Source organism: Phyllostomus discolor, chromosome 14, assembly GCF_004126475.2.
Source record: "Phyllostomus discolor isolate MPI-MPIP mPhyDis1 chromosome 14, mPhyDis1.pri.v3, whole genome shotgun sequence".
Lineage (NCBI taxonomy): Eukaryota > Metazoa > Chordata > Mammalia > Chiroptera > Phyllostomidae > Phyllostomus > Phyllostomus discolor.
The window spans coordinates 4,098,752-4,115,680 of record NC_040916.2 but is presented as its reverse complement, the minus strand read 5'-3'; the positions used below and the strand labels follow the sequence as shown (position 1 = coordinate 4,115,680).

The 16,929-nt window shown below is 54.0% G+C and overlaps 1 protein-coding gene across 3 annotated transcripts in view; it reads left to right on the top strand.

The window, feature by feature from the left end:
- Positions 1 to 16,406, top strand: part of LRRN2 (leucine rich repeat neuronal 2) — a 72,815-nt gene extending 56,409 nt beyond the window's left edge. Inside the window, exons 1-2 of one of the 3 annotated variants that reach the window (XM_036015904.1) lie at positions 6,407 to 6,564; positions 13,143 to 16,406. In XM_036015904.1, coding sequence (XP_035871797.1) covers positions 13,364 to 15,526 — 2,163 coding nt within the window. In that variant the 5' untranslated portion in view covers positions 6,407 to 6,564; positions 13,143 to 13,363 and the 3' untranslated portion in view covers positions 15,527 to 16,406. Of the gene's footprint in view, positions 1 to 6,406; positions 6,565 to 9,295; positions 9,371 to 13,142 lie in introns of those variants that run through there. The other 2 variants (XM_036015903.1, XM_028530830.2) reach the window with 2 other exon arrangements.
- The last annotated feature ends 523 nt before the right edge of the window (positions 16,407 to 16,929 follow it).

Here is a 16,929-nt window from a genome sequence, read left to right as displayed (position 1 = left end):
ACACTCTTGGGACCTCGGGGGAGCCACTCCTTAGAGTACGTTTCATACATGTTTATCCCAAGTCCTATGCTCCTGCTGTCTCCAGTATTCGCACAATGCCTTCCACCGTCTGTGCACCTGCTGACCTACTGATTCAGGTAACATGTACCTTATGGTTTTTTAAATTTATTTATTTTTAGAGAAAGGGGAACAGAGGGAGAAAGAGAGGGAGAGAAACATCAATGTGTGGTTGCCTCTCATGTGCTCACCACTAGGGACCTGGCCTGCAACCCAGGCATATGCTCTGACTGGGAATCGAACTGGCGACTCTTTGGTTCACAGGCTGGCACTCAATCCACTGAGCTACACCAGCCAGGGCAATTTTTAAAATTATATTTTACTGATTATGCTCTTTGAGTTATCCCAATTTAATCCCCTTTTGCTCCCCTCCACCAAGCACCCCCCACTCCCTCAGGCCATCTCCACACCATTGTTCATGTCCATAGGTCATGCATATAGTTCTTTGGCTACTCTATTTCCTATACAGCACTTTACATCCCCATGACTATTCTGTAACTACATATTTGTACTTCTTAGTCCCCTCACCTCTTCACATATTCCCTCACATCCTCCTCCCATATGGCAACCATCAAAATGCTCACCTTATCCATTATTCTTGTCTCTGTTCTTCTTGTTTGTTAGATTCAATTGTTGATAGATATGTATTACCATTTTATTATTCATAGTGTTGATCTTTTTCTTAAGTAAGTTCCTTTACAATTTCATATAATAATTGTTTGGTGATGATAAACTCCTTTAGTTTTTCTTGTCTGGGAAGCTCTTTATCTGCCCTTTGATTCTAAATGATATCTTTGCTGGGTAGAGCAATTAGGCTGTAGGTACTTGCTTTTCATCACTTTGAATACTTCTTGCCAGTCCCATCTAGCCTACACAGTTTCTTTTGAGAAATCAGCTGACCATCTTATCAGAACTCCCCTGTAGGTAACTAACTTCTTTTCTCTTGCTGCTTTTAAGATTCTCTCATTATCTTCAAACTTTCGAGTTTTAATTATGATGTGTCTTGGAGTGGGTCTCTTTGCATCCATCATGTTTGGGACTCTCTGTGCTTCCTGGGTTTGTATGTCTATTTCCATTAGCAAATTAGAAAGTTTTCTTTCATTATTTTTTCAAATAGATTTTCAATTTCTTGCTCTTTCTCTTCTCCTTCTGGCACTCCTATGATGCGAATGTTAGAATTCTTGAAGTTGTTCTAGAGGCTCGTTACACTATCTTCTTTTTTTTATTTATTTTTTCTTCTTGTTGTTCTGACTGGTTATTTTTTACTTCCTTATGTTCCAAATCATTGATTCAAGTCTCAGTTTCATTCACTATACTGTTGTTTCCCTATAAACTGTCCTTCATTTCAATTAGTATATCCTTTGTTTCTGACTGATCTGTTTTATGCTGCTGAGGTCCTCACTAATTTCCTTGAGCATCCTTATAACCAATGTTTGGAACTCTTATCTGATAGATTGCTTATCTCCATTTTGTTTAGCTCTTTTTCTGAAGTTTTGATCTGCTCTTTCATTTGGGCCATGTTCTTTGTTTCCTTCTTTCGGCAGCCTCCCTGTGTTTGTTTCTATGTAGTAGGTAGATCTGCTTTGACCCCATGTCTAGCTAGGTAGTGTGGCCTAATGTAGTAGGTGTCCTGTAGGGTGCAGTGGCACAGCCTCCCCAGTCACCCAAGCTGGGTATTAGAGATGTGCCCTTCATGTACACCCTCCTCTTGTGGTTGAACTTTGATTGCTGTTGGCAGGTCAATGGGAGGCATTAGCCCAGGCCAGTTAGCTGCAAAGACTGGCTGTGACCACTGGCCACCAACCTCTGCCTATTGTGAAGAACCAGCTATGCAGGAGCAGAGTGATAGTTCTCTGACATGGTCATTAGCTGCCCACTGGGTGTGCGGGCTCTGGGGTTTCCCAGGTGGTGCAGGCCAAAGTCAGCTCCCACCTGTGTTTTGCCTGGAGCCACCCTGTATGAGCTATAAAGCAGTCTGAGATGGCTGCTACTTGTGGTGGGCTTGGAGATTCCCAGGTGAAGCCAAGCTGTGAATGTAGGCTGGTGCAGCTAGTGCTGGGCCTGGGTCTCTTAGCAAGAGGTACAGGGTCTGGGGCCTCACTGAGGCCAGCTGTTGCTTGTTTGATAGGATTTAGGAAGTTGTGAAGCATGAGCCAAGACCAACCATTCATATGAAAAAGTCACAGTTAACACTTGGGTGGGCCCATTAATTGGGTGGGACAGAGTCTCAGATTATCTCCAGGGCAGGGCAAACGGTTTTAGCCAGGTTAATGGAATCTCAGGTGTGACACCTGCCTGCCAGCTCTGTGACTCTGTGGGGGTAAGGCTCAGCAAAGTGAATGGCCTCTGCCCACCTTTCTGAGTGAAAGTTGTCCTCCAGCTCCTGCCTTGATGCCAGACACTTCAATTCCTCCCTTTATGCCACTGATGCCTCCCAAGCCACCACCCTGGTGCTGGAGCTCAAAGAGGGTGAGTCTGAATAAGTCTGTACATGTGTTCTTTAAAGGAAACTGCTTGAGACTCCAGAAGTTTCTTCCACCGATTCAATCTCCGTAGGCTTTTGCAGCCTCAAGTTGTGGAGACTTATCTTCTTGGCACTGGAACACTTGGCTGGGGGCCTGGTGTGAGGCTGGAACTCCTCACTCCAGAGATATCCCTCCCAAATTTTTATCCACCACACATGGGTGCAGGACCAACCTGTTCTGCATCTCTGTCCCTCCTACTAATCTGAATAGATGTGGGTTCTTTAATTCCATAGTTGTCAGACTTCCATTCAACTCAATTCCCAATGGTTCTGAGTGATGGTTGTTCTATATTTTAGTTGTAATTTTGATGTGGTTGTGCCAGGAGGCGAGCCATGTTTACCTAGTCTGCCTTCCTTGACTGGAAGTCCATTCCCTTGTGATGTTTTAAACAACTTTATTGAAGTTGTGAATTTGCATTCCATCAAATTCACTCTTCTTCAGTGTATGATTCAATGACTTTTAGTAAAGGGACTCTGATACTTTTTTGCCCTGCTTCCCACATGAAGCAGAATTGTGTTCTCTCCTCCAGGCTGTTCCCCTACTGCCCTTGGTAAATGCTTCTGTGACCTTTTACCGTACCATAGTAGAGTACCTTTTTTAGATGTGACTTCCTGCCTGCCCTCCTCATAACCTTGTACTCCACCCCCTCACAGCACCAACATACACTCAGGGCTCTGTGAATGCTGATTGGGTAGAGAGTTTCCTTGTGGCCAAGACAGGAAGATGAGGGGCATTCTGGAAGCTCTTATCTGTCAGGATAACAATAAGAAGTTCATCATATGTATATACATATATATACATACATATACATATATATTTCTAATCTCTGATGGAGGGACCTTACCCATTATCTAGCCCAGCAATTCCCAAATAGTAGTGTTCATCAGAAGCAACTGGAGGGCTTATGCAGACATGGGCAACTCTGCCCCACCCACAGAGATTCTGAGTGGGAGGGCTGGGTTAGGCATGAGAACCTGCATTTCTGATAAATTTCCAGGCGATGCTGATACTGCTGGTCCGGGGACCACAGTCTTAGAATTGCTCCCTGCTCTGGCCCAGCCCCTTCATTCCATGGATGAGAAGCCCAAGGCCTAGAGAAATGAGAGGCATGTTCCAGGGTCTGTCCCCAAGCAGGGGCTAAAACCCAGCCCTCTATCCTCCACCACTGGTCCCTGTGCCCTGACCTCTGTCTGCTTCCCCCTCTGGATTTGGAGAAGCGAGATGAGGGGTGCAGACGGTCAGAGCTTCTCCACAGGCCTGGCCCCAGCTGAGGAGAGGCTGCTGAGGGAGAGGAGAGCGGAATGGGGAGGGACCGAAGGGAGGGGACCAGGTGAAGGGATGGCCAGGGCAGGCCTGCAGGAGGTGGTGAGGACTGACAGGCTATTCTCACTGCAGTTGGGGGGAGGGGGGACCCGCTGCAGGCTCAGCTGCAGCCATTTATCTCACAGGCCTGCCTGAGACAGCTGACAGAGGGAGCAGGCAGTGAGCCCCGCCAGAGACCCAGGCTCCTTCCGCCGAGTGATTTATCTCTCAGCTTCATCTGGCAAACCTGCTGATGAAACGAGTCTCCTTTTCTCTCCGCCTCATCAATTTTCATTCTCATTTCATTTTCCTTTTCCGTTAGAAGAGGTTTGGCCTTTCTCCTTGTTTAACCGTTCTTCCCGTTGGATCCACCGCTCTTTCTCCTCAGCCATCCAGACCCCAAACCCTCTCCCCAGCACCTGCCCTCATCCTCACCCCCATGTCCTGGGGATCCCTCCCTCTGTGCACCAAAGCTCCCCCCACTCACCTCAAACAAGACTGGAAGACCTATTGGTGCTTCCCTTTAGTTCTGGGACCACAGAGTCACCGAGCTGTTCTGGAGCGGCTCACAGGCTGAGAAAGAGATGGCCCTCTTGCTGGATGTGGATTCTTAGAGGATACCAGGCAGGGCAAGGGGTTGATTAGTTGGGGTGGGGAGGGGGTGGCTGTGATAAGGGACAACTTCAGAGAGGTGCAGTGTGAACTGAGACTTCAGAGATGGGAAGACATTCCTGAGATACACAGATGAGGAAAGGCACTTCTGGACAAGGACCCTGCATGTGCAAAGGCACTGGGGCAACAAAGAGTATTGCTTGCATCTCCCTGAAGTCTTCCCTCTCCTCCTCCTGCGCTTATGCTTTGTTCCCAAGGATCCACTGTGTCTAAAGGGATATCCTGGGGTCCTGGCTTCAGGAGGGAGCCTTTCAAGAATGCTCTAGGGCCTGCCCAGCACCTGCACTTGACTCTAGAAAGAATAGGAGGTATTACCAGTACAGGGAGGGAGGCTGGAGAGGCTCATGGATCAGCAGGTGGGCTTGGCTGCCCCTTAGACTTGTGACTGTGGCCAATGTGGAACAACTGAGCTGCCATCAAGCTGGGACATTTGGAACTCTGCGGGAGGGGGCCTCTCCACCCTTCCAGGGAGCAAGCCCCTGGGGAAACAAGGAGCTACTGAGCTAAGCCAGGAGGTTGTGTACTGGGTGAGGGTTGTGTCAGACATCCATGAACTATAAATGAACTGAGCTGCCCTGGAGACTAGAAATTAGACCCCAGCTGGAGGGCTTATATTTGACCCAGCAGAGGGCAGCTGCGTCGGGAAGGAGTGTCAGCCGTGGTGGAAGGGGTCCTAGGAGAGGCTGCCTGCCTCAGAGGCCACACGGCCCTCTGGTGCTGACCTGGTGCCAAGGTGGCCTAGAAGCCAGGAACTGTGCCTCAGATAAATTGAGGGGGATAGAAAGGGAAGGAGAGTCTGCTTCTAGAGCACCAGGCACTTTCCATACACTCTCCCATGAGGTATGAGAACCTAAGAGGAGATGCTCAAGGTCACACAGCCAGCCCCAAGATTCAGGTACAGAGCTGCCTCTCATAAGCCCCGAGTCTTAGCCCTCAGACAGCTCAGTGGAGTCCCCAAGACTTCCAGAGCGGGAGCTGGAGAGAGTTCCAGCAGGGTCAGGATCAATATTGGATCATGGCGAATCCAGAGGCAGAAACCTGAGCCAGACAGGGGTGTCTTCTCCACCCGAGGGAAGGGTTAAAGCGGCTGTGCAGCGGCCGGGGGCAGAGGAGTCGGGGCCTGTGCCTGAGGAGGGCTGGCTCTGGGAGCCGCGTGGGTCTGCTTCCAGCGGGCCAGAAAGGGGGTGCCAAGGGCCTGGGCCTAGACTCTGACCCACCCGGTCTTCTGGAGTTCTGAAATATCAGCCCCCTTCCTCTCTCTCTGCTCTGCCTTTTGCTTTTCTTCCCTTCCTTCCACAGGTGTCTTCTGAGCTCCTACTATGCACCATACAGTTGGGGAAACTGGCACCTTGGAGCAGAGTTCCTTCCCCTGAGGGTCTCATAGTCTGATGGGAGAGACAGACAGACAGACAAGTAAACAGATAGTTTCTGATGGAGGGATGCCGGGGAGGAGCCCAGGGGAGGGAAGGGTGGAGGGGTCAGGCAGCACATGCAGTGGGACTCAGCCTGGCACTGCTCTCCGCGCCTGGCAGGCTGGCTCCACTCCCCTGCGGTCCTTTTGGTGCTGCAACCAGACAGAAATGACCTTGTGTGCTCCATCTCGGCGCCTTTCACTCTTAATTGTGAAGTAACCAAGCAGGCTTCCTTCCAGGCAACAGAGCCCACACCCCGTGCCTGGGCCAGCAGGGGGACCTGGGGACAAGTCCCTTCCCTCCCAGGCCCAGGAAGGGGTTTGTACCGGATCACTGGCGCCTCCCTCCAGAGAGGAGGGGAAGGGAAGGGTGGACACCTTGCCATTTCCCAGGGGGTGCCCTCCAGGTTCCTTCCCTGCTCTCCTCCAGGACCCCCTCAATCATCCACTCCTGGATGTCAGCTTCTGGCACCGGAGTCACAGAAATGGAGAAGGCTCACAAATGAAACACACCTGGGCTCAAATCCTGGCCCGGCCACATTTTGCTGTGGGACCTTCGTCTGATTGCTTGTCTCCCCTGACCTCGGGGTTTCTCAGGTAAAAAGTTCCCCCTCCCAAGGTTGTCAGGAGGATGGGGGGAGGTATCCAGTGCAGCCGGCAAATAGAGACCCTGGCACAGAGGAGGAATGTCACACCTTTCCTCTGGGATTCTGGTTTCTGTCATCTTCCCAGTGGTGTCAGCTGGAGTGGAAGGGACCCATCTGACTGAGAGAGACTGAGGAGAAGAGTGGTTTTCTGCAACCGAGGCAAAAAATACTGACTTTCCTCGTGTCCCTGTACACTGTGTGTGAATGTGCATGTAAAATAGGGAGAAAATAACATCTCAAAAAAAGGTTTAGTCTAGCTATATACAATGTACTCTGACACTTTCTATTTTCTTTCTTTTTTGAAAATGTGGATTGTGATCCACTTTTAATTTTTTTATTGATTGATTTAGAGAGAGGAAGGGGGAGGGAGTGGGGAGAGAGAAAGAGACAGAAAGAGAAACATCAATTTGTGGTTCCACTCATTTATGCATTCCCTGGTTAATTCTTGTACGTGCCCCGACCGGGGATGGAACCTGCAACCTGACATATTGAGATGAAGCTTTAGCCAACTGAGCCACTGGCCAGGGCTTGTGACCCGCTTTACATTATTTTCATGACCCACTAATGGGTTGCCCTTCACAGTTCACCGCAGTAGAGCGCCCCCCGCCCCCCAACCCTGCAAGGGAAGCCTGCGGTGCTCTAGGCTCTCGGGGTAGAGAAATCAATAGCAAATCATCCTGCCCTTGAGGAGCCCCCGGCCTGGCTGGGAAGACAGACCTGCAGCCTGATGGCCAGATGGAGATCTGTTCAAAGCCTCTGGGACCGCGAGGGGAGGGGGAGTGACTGCCCTTCTCGAAGGAGTCGGGGAAAGCCTCACGGAGGTGGCATCTGGGATGGGTACTCATGGCTGAAGAGGAGTTTGGTAGTTGAGGCTGCTTCTCAGGCAGCACAAGGTGCCCCAGGTGACCAAGTCTGGGAGTGAGAGGGGCACTTAAGGGTGGGGAAGAGGGACCAAAGAGCACGGGGTGCAGGGTGAGGGAGCAGAGGGACAGGTCAGATGGGGTCGGTTTGCGCCTCTTGGAGAGGGGTTAGCTGGACAGCGATGGGACTGGGGAAGCAAGAGCAGGCTTGGTGGGAGAAGATGGAGACGTTGAGTTTAGGGCAAGCGGAGTGAGTGTGAGGAGCCTTTGAGACAGCAGGTAGAGAGGCTGGGGCAGTCAGAAGTGAGTCTGGGTCCCTCTGTCCTGACTACCTGTCCATTTGTCCGCTTGCCTAGTGCCCCAGAGCTGTGTGATGAGAAGACCTCGGGGTCTGCTGCAGAAATGGCGGTGAGCAAAGCTGCCCCAGGCGGTGGCCAGGCCCCTGCAGTGCTTCGGGGAAGAGAGGCTGGCGGAGAGCCACAGGGCGGCCAGGGGCGCTCGGGCTAGGAGGTCACCCTGCCCTCTCCCGAGGCAGCCTGGCACTCACAGGCCGTAGGATTCCAGCCAGAGCAGGACCCTAAAGCGCAGAGCAGTCTCTAGAAATGGGGATTAGGGCACGAGGAAGAGGACCCAGTCTCCCTTTCTGGAGACGGCTGATTAAGTTTGAGACCCTGAGAAGCTATAGCCCTCAGGAAACAGGATGGATTGAGTGAATTTCAAGTCTGAAGTTCTGGCATTCCCTAGTTTCCAAACACCGGGGTCCCAAGTTGTGATGGGAAAGGAAGGGGAGGTCTGGGTTAACGAGATGAAACTGATTGACGGCGATCGAAGTCAGGACAGTGGCTAACTGCAGATGGGCCTGGATATTGACTGGGAAGGCACTTTCCTGAGAACCTTCCAGAATGCTGGGGATGTTTACATCTCGATCTGAGTGGTGTTATACTGCTATCCACAAACATAGAAATTCATCCAGCTGTATACTTAGAATTAGGGCTATTTATGCACTCTCCTGTAAAATGCTATACCTCGATAACATGTTTTAAAGTTTATTACAAAAGGTGAGAGATGGGAAGTAGGCGGTAAGACGGAATGAGAGGCAGCACAGCGTAAAGGGGAGGATGAAGCGGACTAAAAGCTCTGCCTAACCCTCCCGCCCACAGCTGTTCTGCGAGCAGCAGTGTCTGATCCCACTTCCCAGCATGGACACTGGTGGTTCAGAGGGCTACCCGCTGTGCCCAAGGTCACACAGGGAGAGGCAGAGCCAGGCTCAAACTGATTGCAAAGCCCAGGCTCCTTCGCTCCCTACCTTTGCATAAGTTATGTATGGAATTCAGGCTCTGGAAGACTAGATAAACGCACAGCCTGTTGGAGGTCTCCTCAGCACGGAGGTCCTAGTTGTGTGTGATTAAACGAGAGGTGGGTGTGAGGGGACATGCTCACCTCCCTGGAGCAGCAGAGGCCAGGTGTACAGATGGAGGGCTGGCCTCCCTCCCTCCGTATCCCTTCCACCCAGCGCTTATCTGCCGGTGAGGAGGCCGGAGTTTATCAACGCTACACTCAATTATGCTGCCCATCTATCTCCGCAGCTCTGGGGGACCTGGCACTGAAGCAGCGAGGCCAGGCAATCCATCACCGCCTGCCCGCTCCTCCCTACAGACCCCGGGCTCCCAGGGCTGGGGTGGAGGTGCCAGGGAGGGGAGAGGAGGTTGGAGGAGGACAGCAGAGGCTGGAGGAGCAGCAATTTAGATGTGGCAGAGCACTGTGACTGTGCTGGGGGCAGGGCTGGCTCCTGACAACAGCTTCTCCAAATCTCTTCATTTAGAGCTTTGCCAAGGGTCTTAGCTAAATGATCAACTCCACATTTTCTGCTAAATCCAGAGCAGCTTCCTGGAGGAGGTGAGTCCAATGGGGCTTGCAAGAGAAAACCTACCAAGAGAAAACTTGCCCCTGGAGTAGGCCACCTTGCTTCCCTTACTGTGGCCCCTGGGCTTTCTGATTCCTGTCACTGAGGCCTGTGGCCAGCAGTGCTGGCAAAGAAAGCCACCCCCAGCCCCTAGTCAGAAGGGGGGCTGGGGTCTGTGTGAGGCCTGCCAGCTCTGTTTGCCCCCGGCGTTCCCGGCCCAGCCACACTCACACAGGAACAGTGTCTCCCCTGTGTTGTCCCGCTGGTAAGTCACACTAGAGTTTAGAAATAGTGTCTTAGGGGCCTGGCAGGTAGCGAGGGAGGAGGAGCTCAGGACCCAGGTCATCTCGGAAGGGATTTGCACAGGAGCCTGGCACGCTGAGCCAGCCCTGTGCTTTGCCCCTATAAAGGCAGGCCTTGATCCTCCAGGTAGTGGGCATTGGCTGGGCTAGAGGATCTGGTTATGGAGTCAAAGATCTGGGTTTGAATCCTGACCCCACCACGCAGAAGCTGTGCAACCTCTGACAAGTCACTGAACCTCTCAGAGCCTCAGTTGCTTCCCTGCAAAAGGAGATGAAATCCCTCCTCTGCCCACACGCAGGGCTGTGGGAAGACTACCCATTTCACTATTTGTATCTCCTCGCAAGTACCCTCTCGTGCTCAGTCCTACACACCACGCTGTGGGGACACAAGAGGCACATAAGACATGCCCTGCTGCTGGGGATAATGCACACGTGCTAGTCTGAACTCCCGCTCACCCGGGAGATTGTGGATGAAAGACAATTAGCTTTCTCTGAGCTCTCAGCAGAAATTGCTAATCAGCCTGCATGAGTGGGCCGTGTGCAAGACAACCTTAAATGGCGATGGCAGGTGAGTGGGCAGCTCTGAGTTGCACCCTGGGAGGGGCTGATGCTCGGCAGTGAGGGGGAGGACTTGTCCGGGCCTTTGCCAAGTCTCGGGATCAAAGGTACAGGAACATGAGTCATCAAGACACTGCCCCTCTCTGGGCGCTGAACCCCAAGCCTGGCCTCCTGGCGAGGGGCAGGAGCATTGCCTGTCACCTGTTCTACCCGGAGGCAGCAAGGAGGAGGGTGCTGCCTGGGGTGCAGGGAAAGGCCAGTCTCTGGAGGGTTTTATGAAGTTTTAAAGAGTTTCTTTATCGAAAACATGTTAGAGCAAAGGTGTTGGAGGGCAGGTGCCTGGGACTCAGGCAGGGTCTAATAGGGCTGGGGCCTGGCTGGGGACCCCCCTCCACCCACTTCAGCCTTGTCTCTGCTTGCGAATGGCCTTGGGCTCTCCTAAGCACTTTGCATTTTGGGTCCTGCCAGAGAGGCTCTCACTCTTTAAAGGTGAGACGTATGTATTGTCCATTTCCGCACACGGCTTCCCACCCCATGACTTGGGGGCAACACTGAGCCCACGGTGAGCAAGCTTCACAGAGGCTGGTCAAGCGCCAGGATCCAGCTTCTGTTCCCCCTCAGAAGTCCTAGTTGAAGGGCCTCCCAGCCCCAGGGGATGAATGGAGCTGGGAGGAAAGTAACATTTATTGAGCTTTTTCTGTGTGCAACATACTCAGTTCCTTTCATCCTAATGACACTTCATTTCTGCATACGGAACAGATGCTCAGAGAAGTCAATGGCTGTTCCCAGGGTGCTCTGGTAGGAAGCTGCAAGTCCATAATAGTAAGATCTCCCCGAGGATGGGTTCTGCTCTTTTGTGCCAGGTCTAGGTGAGAAGCAGGACCACTGCCCTTCAGGAACTCAGCTTGTCCCTGCTGCCTCTCCACCCACATACCACTCGACAGAGTTCCCTTCCCTGTTCTTGACCGCCAGTCATGGACTTAGGCGGCTGGGCGTGCATGGGTGCATGGATGCGCTCATGGGTCTGTTTGCCCTGAGTTTTGTGCCAGTGCACACTCCTACCCAAGACCTCTGTGCTTTTTAGGTCATGGTTGTTCCTCCCACCTTCAAAATAGCTACAAAAGAGGGTGGAAGGTAGTCGGATGTAGACAGGCATGCCGCTCTCCTGTTCAGAGAGGTACTATGCCTCCCTCGGCTGCCCTCCCCAGCCCCAGGGCCCCAGAAGCAGGATGAAGTGGGCAAGGGCTCCTCGGGCCAGCTGAGAGGTACCTGCCTATGAGGTGATAGGAGACACGGCCCCCAGCTTCCCAATGCTCCCTAAGAAGGAGTCATTGCCCCAGGAAACAAGAATGGGTACCCACTCTGCCACTGTCGCCACCAGTGTACCCCAGGGTGCCAGGGTAGGCTCTGGCCAGACCTGGGGACCAACAAGCGTGGCGTGACTGGCACAAGCTCTGGACTTGGGTGGATTCCCATCTCCTGTCACTCACCAGCTATGTGTCTTGAGCCAAATTCTTTAATCTCTTCCAAACCTCAATTTCTTCATCTGCAAACTAGAGGTATTAGTGTTTATCTTGTAGACTAGTTATGAAGGTTAAATCTGAAGAAGACGTTCAGAGTCTTCGAACAGTCCTGGCAGATCACAGGTACTTGGCAAGTGTGCGTGCGCTTCCCCGCTGCGGGCAGGTGGGAAGCTTCCCAAACCCGACCTTCCCAGACGACTCAAGCCAAGCCCAGGAAGCCCCCCGTCTTTCCCCATCTTGGTTCTGGGGGCAGGCTGGACTTGCCTCCACAGTGATGCAGCCTGGCTGTGGGGTCCGAGAGAACCTGGATTGGTCCCCTGGACTGGGAGAGAGGGAGCAGCAAGACCAATGATGACAAGGTCCCCCCTGGATGGGGTAGTTCCTCCCTGGATGGGGAGGAGTTTCCACGCGATGTGGTCAGGGCTGGGGTCAGGACCATGACGGGAGGAAGTGTGGGGCCCTGTAAGATCGTAAAGCAGGCCCCTCAGCCAGCCAGGTGAGGGAGGCTTGGGAGGAACTTTCTGTAGGAGGTGACTGACCGTAAGTTGTGTGTTGAAGAACAACTAGAAGTTGCTTAGGAGACAGTGAGAAGGGGGACATGTCAGGGTGACCTCAACCTGAAAGCACGGTGCGCAGTGGGCAAGGGGGACGGCCGCAGGAGGAGCCAGGAGAGGTGGCTGGGGCCAGGTCACAGGAGGTCTTATCTGTGGGACTAAGGAGCTCAGACCCAGATTTCTTAATCTCGGCAATAGGCAGCTTGGCCAGGCTGTTGGGGAAGGGAAGCCCCTGCAGGGAAATTGGCAAAAAACCCGAGCTGCGCCCACCCCAGGAGAACTGCAGCAGACCCCAGGGAGGGCCAGGCCCTTCCCCAGATGCCTCTCAGTTTCCAGAGTCCTCCAGCCCACCCTGGAAGTTAGAAGCTGCGCTTGTTTTCACCATTCCCTGCCCACACCACGCAGAGACGTGTCTGGAAACTCACTTTATTTTCCATTTACTGAGGGAGCCAAGGAGCTGGGGAGGAGAGATGTAGAAAGCGTGGAAAATCTACTCCACATCTCCCTGGGCTCAGAAGGACTCAGAAAATGACATAATCACAGCCAAGCCCCGCTTCTGCACACACACACACACACACACACACACGCCTTTTTCGAGTATTCTGGAAGTTTCTCAGGCCAATCTCTTCCTCCTTCTATGGAGACTCAGTCACTCGCGTCCCGTGTCAGAGCCTAGAAAAGGGCACCAGAGCCCAGGGACTGTGGGACAGAACCAGGAGACCCACCGCGTTTGGCTTGGTTCGCCTCTTGAGTCAGACGGGGGAAACAGGAGGAGGGACTAGGTTCAGCTTCTCTGCCACCTGCTTACCTCTGCCTTCTCTTCCTCAGGGCTGCCCTGCTGGGGCATGGCAATGAGTGAGCAGGCCCAGTGGACAAGGACGAAGAGCCGTACCCAGGAAGGCAAGAAGTGATGCCCACCTGGCCCCCATGACTGCCCTAGGAGGGGGGGTCCCCAGGCCCTGGCAGGCTGCTGACCCTCAGCCTGCAAACCGCTAAGAGCAGGACTTCAGACTTTTCCTGTGGATGGTCCCCTCCCTTGTGGCTCCACCATGAGGCTCCTCGTGGCCCCACTCTTGCTAGCATGGGTGGCTGGTGCCACTGCCGCTGTGCCCGTGGTCCCCTGGCGTGTTCCCTGCCCCCCTCAGTGTGCCTGCCAGATCCGGCCCTGGTATACACCCCGCTCATCCTACCGTGAGGCCACCACCGTGGACTGCAATGACTTGTTCCTGACAGCTGTGCCCCCAGCGCTGCCCGTGGGCACACAGACCCTGCTACTGCAGAGCAATGGCATTGTTCGCGTGGACCGGAATGAGCTTGGCTATCTGGCCAACCTTACCGAGCTGGACCTGTCCCAGAACAGCTTCTCGGACACCCGAGACTGTGATTTCCATGCCCTGCCGCAGCTGCTGAGCCTCCACCTGGAGGAGAACCAGCTGACCCGGCTGGAGGACCACAGCTTTGCAGGGCTGGCCAGCCTGCAGGAGCTCTATCTCAACCACAACCAGCTGCACCGCATCGCCCCTCGGGCCTTCGCCGGCCTTGGCAACCTGCTGCGGCTGCACCTCAACTCCAACCTGCTCAGGGCCGTGGACAGCCGCTGGTTCGAGATGCTGCCCAACCTGGAGATCCTCATGATCGGGGGCAACAAGGTGGATGCCATCCTGGACATGAACTTCCGGCCCCTGGCCAACCTGCGCAGCCTGGTGCTAGCAGGCATGAACCTTCGGGACATCTCCGACTACGCCCTGGAGGGGCTACAAAGCCTGGAGAGCCTCTCCTTCTATGACAACCAGCTGGTTCGGGTGCCCAGGCGGGCACTGGAGCAGGTGCCTGGCCTCAAGTTCCTGGACCTGAACAAGAACCCACTCCAGCGGGTGGGGCCGGGAGACTTCGCCAATATGCTGCACCTCAAGGAGCTGGGGCTGAACAACATGGAGGAGCTGGTCTCCATCGACAAGTTTGCCCTGGTCAACCTCCCCGAGCTGACGAAGCTGGACATCACCAACAACCCCCGGCTGTCCTTCATCCACCCCCGCGCCTTCCACCACCTGCCCCAGATGGAGACCCTCATGCTCAACAACAACGCACTCAGTGCCTTGCACCGGCAGACGGTGGAGTCCCTGCCCAGCCTACAGGAGGTGGGTCTTCACGGCAATCCCATCCGCTGTGACTGTGTCATCCGCTGGGCCAATGCCACCGGCACCCGTGTGCGCTTCATCGAGCCGCAGTCCACCCTGTGTGCCGAGCCACCAGACCTCCAGCGCCGCCCAGTCCGAGAGGTACCCTTCCGAGAGATGACAGACCACTGCCTGCCCCTCATCTCCCCCCGAAGCTTCCCCCCTGTCCTCCATGTGGCCAGTGGAGAGAGCCTGGTGTTGCATTGCCGGGCACTGGCTGAACCAGAACCTGAGATCTACTGGGTCACTCCAGCCGGGGTTCGATTGACAGCTGCCCGTGCAGGCAGGCGATACCGGGTACACCCCGAAGGGACCCTGGAGTTGCGGAGGGTGACAGTGAAAGAGGCGGGGCTCTACACCTGTGTGGCCCAGAACCTGGTGGGGGCCGATACGAAGACCGTTAGTGTGGTGGTTGGCCAGGCTCCCCTGCAGCTAGGCAGGGATAAGGGGTGGGGGCTAGAGCTCCGGGTACAGGAGACCCACCCCTATCACATCCTGCTGTCTTGGGTCCCCCCACCCAATACCGTCTCCACCAACCTCACCTGGTCCAGCGCCTCCTCCCTCCGGGGACAGGGGGCAACCGCCCTGGCCCGCCTGCCTCGGGGCACCCACAGCTACAACATCACCCGCCTGCTTCAGGCCACGGAGTACTGGGCCTGCCTGCAAGTGGCCTTTGCTGATGCCCACACCCAATTGGCTTGTGTTTGGACCAGGACTAAAGAGGCCACTCCTTGCCACAGGGCCTTAGGGGACCGACCTGGGCTCATAGCCGCCCTGGCGGTGGCCGTCCTCCTGCTGGCAGCCGGGCTAGCAGCCCACTGTGGCTCTGGCCAGCCCAGGCAGGGGGTGGGTGGGCGGCCTCTTCTTCCAGCCTGGGCTTTCTGGGGCTGGGGTCCCCCCTCAGTCCGAGTTGTATCTGCACCCCTTGTCCTGCCCTGGAATCTGGGAAGGAAGCTGTCCATGTCCTTAGAAGGGGAGACACTGTCACCACCATTGTCTCAAAATTCCTGGAGCTCAGCCTGTTCTCAGCAGTAGAGAAATAACTAGGACTACTTTTTTAAAAAAGGGAAGCAATCTGGGCCGATGCCCTGCCAAGAAAGTGACATGGACCCACGTGCTTGAGGCCTGACAGCTGGACCAAGACAGACGGGGCTTTATGGCCCCAGGGGCTGCTCCTGCAGCCTCCAAAACGAGGCCCTTACCTTGTGAGGACTCCTCTGCTGCCTTTTTGAGGAGTATCTGCAAGGGACAGAAGGACTCTGGCTAGAGCCTTCCACCTCCCAGGGGCCGACATGCCCTGAGGCTCCTGGGCTGCCACCTGGATGTCCCCTGCCTGTGTCCCCAGGCCCTTGGCCCACAGGATATGCCCCCTCCTCTTCTGTTCCTCTGTACAGTCTCAGTTGCTTGCTCTTTCCCCTCCTGGGCAAGGGCTGAAGGAGGCCTGTCCTCCCATCTCGGGGACCGCTCCCAGAGTGGACCCCAGCCTGCTCTGAAGGACTTTTGGGAAGAGGCTGCCCAGCTGGCACTCTGAGGTGGACTTTCCATAGGCAATTTTGTACCTTTGTGGAGAAATGTGTCACCTCCCCCCAGCCCAATTCACTCTTTTCTCCTGTTTTCTAAAAAATAAAACTAAATAAGAAAAACATAACAAGGGGGAAAGGAAACAAAAGGAAAATTCTCCTTTGAGTACTGAGTATCTGAGTATCAGCTCAGCTCTCTGCTCTGGGATCCCTTTAACGCCCAGAGAGGGGGACAGAGGGAAGGGCAGGGTGGAAGAGGAGGAGAAAGGAGGGGGAAATGGCGAAGGAAGGTACAGTTTTTCGCTGCAAGGTTTGAATTCTGGCCTATCCCAGACAGTCCCTGGAACTGGGTGTAGGGGGGTGGGAGGAAAGAGCAAGAGAGGCGGAAAAGAAAGGGAGACAGCACAGGAGGCAAGGAGAAGGGTGGGGGAGAAAAAGCCAGAGAGGAAGGGAGTGGAAATTTCCATCACCAAACATTGTCACCCCTTCTCATTCTCTGATAAGCAATTAACATGCCAGTGCATAAGAAGCACTTTCCAGGCCTATTTCTAATTAAACAAACCCAAGAGGCAGAGTCATGCAGAGAATTGCAAATCATCAAGACAGCAAGAACTTGGGCTCACTGGGGCAGGAGGAGTGTGGGGTGATAGAGGATTTGGGGAGGGGAGGGCTGTGGGACAAAGAAACTGCTGCATTTATCTTTCAGGTCCATTTCAGTATAATTTACAATAAGCCTGGTTTGCTTTTACAGTGGGGTTTTTTTTTTTGGTTTTGTTTTTTTTGTATTGTGTTTTGTTTTGTTTTGTTTAAAAAAAAACAGATTGACTTTGAGGCCCAAGTGTATAGAGGATATCTGTTGGAAAGGCAACAGAGGCCGGCGGGGTGGGGGCAGGGGGCGGCTCCATTGCAAGAGGCCCC